This window comes from Triticum urartu, chromosome 3A (genome assembly GCF_056163025.1).
Source record: "Triticum urartu cultivar PI428250 chromosome 3A, HENAU_Tu73, whole genome shotgun sequence".
Taxonomy (NCBI): Eukaryota; Viridiplantae; Streptophyta; class Magnoliopsida; order Poales; family Poaceae; genus Triticum; species Triticum urartu.
Genome location: NC_141875.1, coordinates 35,274,357 through 35,284,142, shown reverse-complemented (window position 1 = coordinate 35,284,142; position 9,786 = coordinate 35,274,357). Strand labels below are relative to the sequence as shown.

General features: G+C 47.2%; 1 protein-coding gene and 1 pseudogene across 2 annotated transcripts; one reads left to right on the top strand and one right to left on the bottom strand.

Annotated features, from left to right (window-relative positions):
- Window positions 1-564: 564 nt before the first annotated feature.
- Window positions 565-1,110, bottom strand: LOC147978233 (uncharacterized). The gene has a single exon (XM_087514680.1). It carries the CDS (start codon window positions 1,108-1,110, stop codon window positions 565-567), a length of 546 nt encoding a protein of 181 aa, XP_087370806.1.
- A 3,868-nt stretch (window positions 1,111-4,978) lies between these two features.
- On the top strand, window positions 4,979-8,322 carry LOC125546560 (replication protein A 70 kDa DNA-binding subunit D-like; annotated as a pseudogene). The gene is made up of 10 exons (XR_015599560.1): window positions 4,979-5,104; window positions 5,664-5,843; window positions 6,062-6,335; window positions 6,437-6,533; window positions 6,622-6,749; window positions 6,861-6,940; window positions 7,007-7,168; window positions 7,247-7,416; window positions 7,564-7,876; window positions 8,032-8,322. The product of XR_015599560.1 is annotated as a replication protein A 70 kDa DNA-binding subunit D-like (transcript).
- Window positions 8,323-9,786: the final 1,464 nt, after the last annotated feature.

The following is a 9,786-nucleotide window of genomic DNA, read 5'->3' as shown; positions in this document are numbered from 1 at the left end:
AGCCTTGATCGTACAGACGTTCCGGACGCTCGTCTTCTACGATCATATTATGCATGATCACACAAGTAGTCATCACCTCCCATAGTTTCTGCGTGCTCCAAGTATTAGCAGGATACCAAATGATGCCCCATCAAAATTACAAAACACCAAAGGCACACTCAACATCCTTTCTAGCACTCTCTTGCTCTTGGGCAAATCTTTTCCTTTTCTCTCCGACAGGGTTGGGTATTGTCTTTACAATAGTGGTCCACTGAGGATAGATACCGTCACCTAAATAATACCCTTTGTCGTAGTTGTGGTCGTTGACAGTAAAGTTCACCGGTGGGTAGTTGCCTTCGGCAAGCCTAGCAAACACCGGCGAGCACTGAAGCACGTTGATATCATTGTGTGATCCAGCCATGCCAAAGAAAGAGTGCCAGATCTAGAGATTTTGAGACGCCGCGGCCCCTAGTATGACAGTGCAAGTCCTGACATGTCCCTTATTGCCCTTGCCAAGCAGAAGGGCAGTTCTTCCACTCCCAGTGCATGCAGTCTATGCTGCCAAGCATCCCCGGGAAGCCCCTGCTAGCATTTATCGCCAACAAAACGGGTTGTATCTTCAGCTGTCGGCTCTCTCAAGTACTCAGGGCCAAACATAGCAATCAGAGCCTTGCAGAACTTATACATGGACTCTAGGCATGTAGATTCGCTCATACGGACGTACTCGTCAATGAGATCACCGGCCACTCCGTATGCAAGCATTCGGATGGCGGCAGTACATTTCTGATAAGAGGAGAAACCAATCTTGCCAACGACATCCTCTTTGCACTCGAAGTAGTCATCATAGCCGACCACTCCCTCTCTAATACGGTTGAAAACATGCCTACTCATATGGAACCGGCGGTGGAATTTGTGGTGTTTGAACAACGGGCTTGTTGTATCAAAGTAGTCCTTCCAGAGAAGGAAATGCCCGCTCTCCCGGTTACTATTCAACGCCGGAAGGTGGCCCGGAATGGAGCCACGGAATAACGGTCGCTGGTTGTTGAGGTGGTGATGGACCAACACGGCAGTCAATATCTCCTCGGCGTCGCAAATAAAATTGTGGAAAAAGAACTCGTCGGCGATGTCCATTTTCATACATTTGCAGACTGTCGAACAGCTTGCGGGCGTCGAAGAAGGAGACGGCCGGCGAGGGGAGACGCGGCGCCCACAGACCAGCTAGCTGCCCTGCCGGAGTCGGACAAGTGTGACGGCGTCGGACGAGCGTGCCGGTCGTATGTGGCGGGGGCGGCGAGGCGTTTTCTTGGTCGCGGGCGGCTGGGCGGTGGGGGAAGCGGCGGCGGGAACCAGTTTGCTCCCTGGCGGCAAAACGGCGACAGCGGGCGACTGGGAGCAGGGGCGGCGTTGCTCGGCGGATGTGGAGGCGGCGGCAGCTGGAAGAGTCGCCGGCAAAAATGGGCCGCGGCGTCGGTGACGGAGGAGGCGGGGGGCGAGGGTTGCTTGTTGGCCGGGGGAAGGGAGGCCAATGTGCCACAGACCAGTGGGCCCGGGGACAGGAGTAGGCGAGCGCGCGCGTCCGTCGCTTGTCTGCGCCAACGTAAATCAAGCTCAAAAATAGGCCGGAAATAGGTCGCCTGCGGACGAAAAATAGACGCACGTCCATTTGGATCGGCGCGTTAGGCCGCTTTTTCTGTCCGCACCGACCCAAATGAACGGTGATGGACGAAATGGGTCGCCCCATTAAAGTTTCTCTAAATGACTGGAGTCAATTGTCTGGATACACTTTGCTCTAACACGGTACCCATTAGTCTGCGGACAACGTTTGGTAGTTCAAAATTTTACAAACCATCGACAACTTTGCGAGCTCCGAACTTCTGCCACACATGCGTCTCACACCCCTGTCCACCCCCAAAACATCTCATACGCAAAGCGGGCACGACAGGTCACTGGAGCCGGTACTAAAGTGACGCGTCAACTGAGAGCACCTACCGCCCGCGGTGCATCCTGGTCTTCATGCATGTTCAATGTGGGAGAGACGTGGCTGGACAGGACAGAAAAATTATCTACCGCATTTAAACCGGCTCCCCATCCGTCCGTCTGCCGGCATGAAACAGGCGACGCGACCGAGAAACCAACCCCGACACGCGCATTGGCACAGGCCCCACGTGGTCAGGGCTGGTGCCGCTATTTATACATGGACATGCCCGACATGATCTGCACCACATCGGACATGATTCCTTCTTCCTCTGCCACCATGACCGGCCAGGAGCTCTAGAACGATGTGAGAGAGGATCTCGATAGAGTAGAAGCATTGGCCACCCTTGCAGTTAGCTCTGGCAAGCCCGCCATGCCCAATGAATAGAGGTCGGCTTGTCGGTGAGTGACGACCACGCGACGATAGAGAAGGCGTCCAACGACGAGCCGACGCCTCCTCCTATACTGGTCCATGTCGGCTTCGCCATGGGGCAGGCGTAATAGAACTTTAACGCTATCATGACGGAGGAGCATCCGGTGTCGGCATTGCGCCACGCGCAGGAGGAGTAACACTATAATCTCACCTTCCTCGTCAAATCTACAACGAGTTCATGAGCGAGAAGGCCCTGGCGGCCATGGCCGCGGAGAACCCGAACTTCGTCGCCGAGCAACGGTGCTCATGCCGACTACAACGTGGTCACGACGCACTTAGACGCGGAAGCGCCGCTAGTGGCGTGGGTGATTGAGGATGGGAACACTGGTGTCGAGCCGCTACGACCACGAGGCCATCCGGTCCACATCCATCATGGACCTCACCTTCACCAACGATGTCCAAGCGGCGGGCTCCAACAAGTAAGAGTAGGATATGAGAGACGGAGATTTTCGTGTCCCATGTGGGCATTTCTATATCCCATGTCTTACTCTTCCTCGACGTTGATCCGCAGCTTCACTTCCAAGAGCTCACAGCCAGCGAAAATGTCGGACATGGGAAACAATAAGGACTTGGACATGGACGCCGGCGAAGATTTAAACTTGATTAATTTTGTTTATGTCAAGAAAATGTCATGAATTTTCTTGGCTTAAATGACAATAGTTAGGTTTAAATGACTGTGCTAATAGTTTCTCCTGGAAAGTCTGATTTAGTGCATCATAGTCTAGTGCTTGAAGATATTTGTTTTGGATGAACACATCTTGTACTATCGTCTTCAACTGGCTGTACTAGTCACTGTACGACAAGTACTACCAAACAGGATTCATTACTTAGCCTAGAGTATAACTTACCACTGTACTAGAAGATGTGTCAATCTAGTCTTGTCACATCGACACGCTAGCTGGTTTTGCCTACACGTCTTGCCTGTATAAAGAGTACACCTACTCAAGATATATTTTCCTCTCTTTCACGTAAAAATACTAGTAGTACCTATGTTACTTGTTCTCCTTTTACATTGTGTTGTGTAAGCGTATAAAATCATATATTCGCACATGGTACATAGAAACCGTGTTTTCTGAACACAATTTTGCACAGGGTGCACAAGATCATTTTTGTTTCTTTTTTGTACTGAACTTGACTTAATATTTTTTTGCACGAAATATACCGCATTTACATGTTATAGCACGGTAAATATCCATATGTTTAACAGTTTTTTTTATCGGTTTTGTTATTTCTCACCCATCTCTAATGATGTCTTGGTTTGCATTAAAAGTTGACAACCATCGGTCCGACATTAGAGCATCTACAATCGGACCTCTCAAACCCGGCTAATACGCTCTGGTGAGCCGCCCAGTCACTGCCCAGTCACGATTTTTTGATTCAAACGGACTTCTCAAACAGCCCTCAAACGCCTGAGCTGACCGGCACCTCCATATCCAGCCCAAATATGGGGCGGATATGGGTGTGTCCGGGACGCCAGCCACGTCGGACTGACAAAGGGGTCCCAGCCAAAAACGCCCTTAAACCCGGTGCTCCGAAGCTCGTCTCCTTCGTCAGACTGGTGGCGCCGCATGGCGCAGCTCCGGCGGGCCGGTAGTGCATTGCCATGCTATTTATGTCGATCGACGCACCGAAACCCTACCATCCATCCATATTTTCCTTCTCCTGTCCGCCGCCGCCGCCACTTTTCACTCCACCCGTCCGCCTAGTAGCCATATCCCCACGCTGCCAGATGAGGAGCGAGCCTTCTTGACGCTGGAGCACCGGTTCGTGCTCCTTGAGCAGATCCGGGCTAGGCGAAGCCTAAATCGCCGTGGGGCTACCTCCGGATGCAGTGGATCCGGAGGAGGAGGAGGGGATGCGGGGGACGCCGGCGACGGGGATCTGCAGGCGGAGCAGCAGGCCATCCTTGATTCCCTCCAATCGGAGTCGGCTGCGGAGGCAAGACGCCGTCGCCGGCAGGAGATGGAGGCGCAAGAGGCCGCGGAGTAGACGGACATGTTCGCCTACATGGATGATGTCGAGCAGGATGAGGATGAGCCGGAGCCCTCCTACCCGCCCATCCAGTTGGCATCTGGCACCGTCGTCGTGGGCATCTCCGACGACGAAGAGTAACTAAGGTAGTAAGTAGATGTAGTACGTATGATTCCTTTTACATGCTTTGTATGGATCTAGGGAATGAAACTTGAGAGAGGCGGATGCAAAGTGACTAATTTGAGGCGTGCCCGGTCAGTGTCCGCAGACGCGTCCGCGGGCGTTTGAGGGGCTGGATTTGCAAAGTCCAGTTGCAGATGCTCTTACTTCCTAGATCTCACATTTTGTCTTTTTTTCATGGAGATCTTACATTTTGTCTGAACTCTACAAACAGACACTACATTTTATTTATATCAGATGAATAATTAATTACAACGAGGTGAATATCTTTTGTGTTTGCATACAATTTTATAAAGAAAAATTACTTATACCGATTAAGATATAGGAGTAGTACGATTGTATAGGCTGGAGATAAAAAAAAAGTGAGCAGAGATCAGTACAACTTCTACACGTTGCACTAGCTTCACATCACTCTGCAGTCTACACAGTGGCGCACTGTGCACCGCCCATCTCATCATATTCTTCTCACCACCTCCTCCTCTTTCCTCGTCTGCTCCTCATTCTTTGATTTGGTCCAAGCCTTGTTCTTGGGAAAGCAGAGGAAAGCATAGCTTCCTGAATCCTGAGGTAAGCAAGCTTAGGTCTCCGTTACTTTTTGTAGCCCTTCTCCGGATTCTGTTTTGCTTGAATACCACTCTCCAGTTCTTCGATAGGTTCAAGATTGATTCCACGGGGTTCAGTTTTTTCACCTTAAATCATAGTCTTTTTCCCACCGCTTGGAAAGTACTTCTGTTTGCTGCGCGCCGTATCATCCTGACATCTACATATATTTTTCTTTTGATTTTATAACTACATATATTCGCTCATTAAAAATCATGTGAATCATTTTCTTTTTCATACACACCAGAGTAGTATTGGAATCCAGATTAACCATTTTTCATACACACCAGAACTGAGCAATTGATTGAAAATCACTACTTACCAATGTTTGCATGAAAGGGGGAACAAGTTTCACCCCAAATAAGGTAAGGAGCCCATGTTAAATCAACAGGGCTTCAGGCTTTCTGCTTCAGTGTGAAAATTATTGCTGCACATTCTGAAGTCTGTTGTGCAGCCGTTGGGGTTGACTAATGGACAAAAGATTGCTCACAGATCTGCTCATTTATTTTTGTCTCCACATATGTAGACCTTCAGCTTCAAGGCCAAAATGGGTGAGGTTGAGGATGGGTTCACCCCACTGTCTCAGTTGAACTTGTCATCGGATTACAGGCGCAGAGTCCGGGTGCGCGTCTCACGGATGTGGGTGTCCTTCAACCCAAACAACGGCACTGTGTTCGGCCTTGACAGCCTTCTCATTGACAGCAAGGTGACGAAATATTTCCTACTTGATGATGCTTGACAACACCTGCTACCGTTGTACTCCATCCGTCCGAAAAAGCTTGTCCCTCAAATGGATGTATCTAGCATCAAGTGCTAGATACATCCATTTGAGGAACAAGCTTGGGACAAGTTTTTTCGGACGGAGGGAGTAGCACCCTCTGAAATTTGTCCACACAATGATCCTTCTTTTCCTTTCACTTGTAGGGTGGAACTATGCAAGCCCATGTAAAACCAAAAGATATAAAGCGTTTCGAAGAGAGGCTAGCTGAAGGGAAGGTCTATGCGCTGTCAAATTTTGTGGTTTGGCCAAGCGAGGGGAAATATATGACCTGTAGGAACCCCTTCAAGATGCACATTGAAGCAGATACGGTGGTCGACGAGATCGATGGAGATGTCGATGCGATACCTCTCCACTGCTTTGATTTTGTTGACTTTGTTGATGTTCCTTCTAGGGACCGCAAGATTAGCTTATTGACAGGTAAATGTTTGGGAAGCTGAAAGTGCAATCGTTAGCCTTGCCACATCAATATCTGCAAATTCTGAATTTGTGTCTGACATGTGCTGACATAAACGTTGCAGATATTGTTGGCCAAGTAGTCGAAGTTTGGGGCATAGAAAGGACCCCAAAGAAATTGCGGATGATAGAATTTTGCAGCTTACGGATTGAGGATTTCAGGTAACATAAGTTACATAACTCGGTTAATCCTTTCATATCTTTGTCATTCTATGGTACCGCTTTAGCTTTTGCAATTATCATTTTACAGTGGAAAGGAACTGTATGTCACACTATATGGAAAGCTGGGTCATGATTTTTATGCGGAGATTCGCAAGAAATGCCGACAAGACCCTGTCGCTGCCGTGTTTGCCGGGATGCGTGTTTGCCACTACAAGGGTCAGTCCCTGATTCACCCTTTCATCTATTTATCATTTTCTACCGTCTGATTCTACCATATTACTGTTTTTGTTTCATTGACATGAAACATGGTAACACTGTTCGGTTTAGGAAAAGGATATATAGTTTGCTCTTTATCAGCTTCAAAGTACTACCTAGATTTGGAAATACCAGAGGGACAGCAATTCCGCGTTTATTGAGTGGCCTCTACGGTTTATTCTTGGAACTGGTGATTGATCTACTCTAATCCACATTAGTGAGGGCTTACTTATTTGTTTGTGTGCAGGTGGCATCATCCAAAAATCCCCATAGTGCACCTCCAGTCTCAGCCAGAAAGCCCTGTTGATCCAACTCAGGAGTTACAAAGTAGCTGGAGAACAATCAAACAGCTGCAAAGCCTTGATCCATTCAAGTTATCGGTAAGACGGTGCTGCTCTCATTGACTGCATATGGGCTTTGTGCACTGACAGCCTAATTATGTTCTGGGTCTACTGCAGGAGAATAGCCGATTTTTGTGCAGAGCCATCCTGAAAGAGATAGACTGCACCAAAGATTGGTGTTATCGTGGATGCTTTCACCGCAGGAAGTCGGTCAGCAGGGACGGAAGTGAATTCTGGTGCAGCCAATGCGATCCGGTTAACAAGAAGCGCAAGAGGCTGGTTTTATGGTGAGAATCTTGAAGACTCATGTGCTGCTAGTGCCTCATTGTTGCTTAGTTCAGACATCAGTACTTTGTAGTGATCTAAACACTCTTATATTTCTTTACGGAGGGAGTAGTTAGTAATTACCATGCTGGTGTTTTTCGGCATGCAAGGTACAAGCTAAATGCAGTGGTGGAAGATGACACTGGAACCATGAACTTGGTGATCTTTGCCGAGGAGGCGCAGCAACTGATCGGTGTCACGGCAGAAGAACTTCTCAAAGAGATCACCGGTGATGGCGGGTGCACCGTGCCAGCTGCATTCTCATATCTTCGCGGCTCGACCCACACCTTCCAAGTTGCCATGGACGACTGGAGCTCAAGCTTCGTTGTGAAGTGGATCCTGAACGACAATGAGTTGACACTAGTGCAGCACGGTGGGTCAGTTCAGTCGACAGTGTCTAGTTGCAACTCACAACTTATGGAGGTAAGACATGCTTGACATTTATTTTTGACACATGTAAACCAACGGGCGAAAATGTCTGTTTTTTTGTTTTGCTGCAAGTACATTGAACTGCAGGTAAGCTCTATCCAGCGTCTTGACTCTTGATCCAATCAGTTCTCCTTGCCCATTGATTTCAGGAGAAGATGTTGATCCTCAAGCCAGAAACCGAACTGAAGACGGAAGATGAGGCAGGTGCAGAATGACTCCTTTCCCTGACTCTCAGGCTCTCGGCAGCAGCTCTTCGTTTCACAAGAATGGAATCTGCTACATTGGCGGTAATCATGCCAAGTATCTGTTCTTTCGCTCTGCCTTAATTCTAAAACTTTGTAAAAAATCCCTTATAAGAAATCTCATGTAAATATTATGTGGAAGTCACCTTGTTCAGATTACTGGGAATGCTCATCCTTGGGCCAGCATATGTCAATATACTGGAGTAGTACAGTAGTGACTCTTGCAGACACCATGGATACATTCTATTATTTCAAAAGGTAGGATGAACTCCTAACCTCTGCATCGTTGCACATAGTTATATATTATTAATTATTGAAAACAATGTTTGTCAAATAAATCGGCTCATGAAAAAAGAAAGAAAAACCATATGTGAGTTAATCATAATCCATCAGTCGAACCTTTTGAAAATAATGGAATGTATCCATGGTGTCTGCAGGGTTTTGATTTTTTTAATATTTCTTTTACGGATTCTTCAAACTATAGTCTAGATTTTAAATAATAGAATGTGAGTTACAACGAACGGAGTACCAACTGCTGAGTACCAACCGTTGTTCAAGGTGGTGTGTACACGGTTGGAGCAGGTGACTACGGAGGTTTTCTCAACATGGATGGCAGCATAACTTATGGATTTATCGAGCGCAACTTTTGACATAGGCATAGTATTGGTCTATAGGACTATTGTTGCCGGTTTGTCAGTTTTGTTTCATTTCTTTTTTATCAGACTTTTTGGGTTTGGTTATATGTATTCTAATTATGCAGAGGCCGGATGTTACTCATAATACTTTGTATCTGCTTGATGGTACATTGAGATAATAAAAGAGCCCTTTATCAGGGAAAAAGAGCCACATGTGAGTTAACCAAGGTTGTACAACTCCAAGATAACACCTTCAAGAAAAATCGGTTTGCAGTGCAGTGTAGATACCAACCATAGCCAAAAGGTTGACTCAAGAATTTTCACTTTCACCCCAGCGAGAATACAACCTTGATGTCAACGATAAATATTGCTATCCACCTCTCTGATTGTCTGCGCAAACAGAACTAGCCGATCAATCAGAAGAAGATTTCGCTGGAAGAAAAGACATCATCTCACTGCTTCAGGTTGCTGCCACACCGCTACCTCGTCCATGGTAGTTGTGTACACCACAACAACACATAGGACTTTCCGACTGTCTACTATAATAAGGTTTGTCTGCTTTGGTAAAGGAAGGGCGATGATGATGGTGCGCCTTCGGCTCACACTAGTGTTTATAGTCGTCGCTAGGTGGTCCACAGATATGTTTGTATTTTTATTACCTCTGATGTTCTTTGTACTGACATGATTGAAGATGCATAGATTGGAAGTTTCTCGCAAAAAAAAACACATAGGGCGTGTTTGATTAGTCGCATGCAATTTGCCTGCATTATATACTGGACCTAGTTCAGTCTGGCTAAGCAAAAACTGGCAAAAAAACCAATATATGCAAGTTGTTTGGTTGCCCGCATTGCATCAGTGACCATTTTAGGATCGGCTATTTGGTTGTCTGTTATGTGCTTCAGAGGTGAGCAGATGCAAACCACAGCCGTTTGGCTGCGTGCACGTATGTGTTCTGCACACCCCTTTCAAATGTGGTGACCTTACCACCACCATATTAGCAGCACTTCATAGCAAGCAACACAAGAGA

What these genes read in the sequence shown, in the direction of transcription:
- LOC147978233 (XM_087514680.1), bottom strand. Translation starts at nt 1,110, where the DNA reads ATGGACATCGCCGACGAGTTCTTTTTCCACAATTTTATTTGCGACGCC.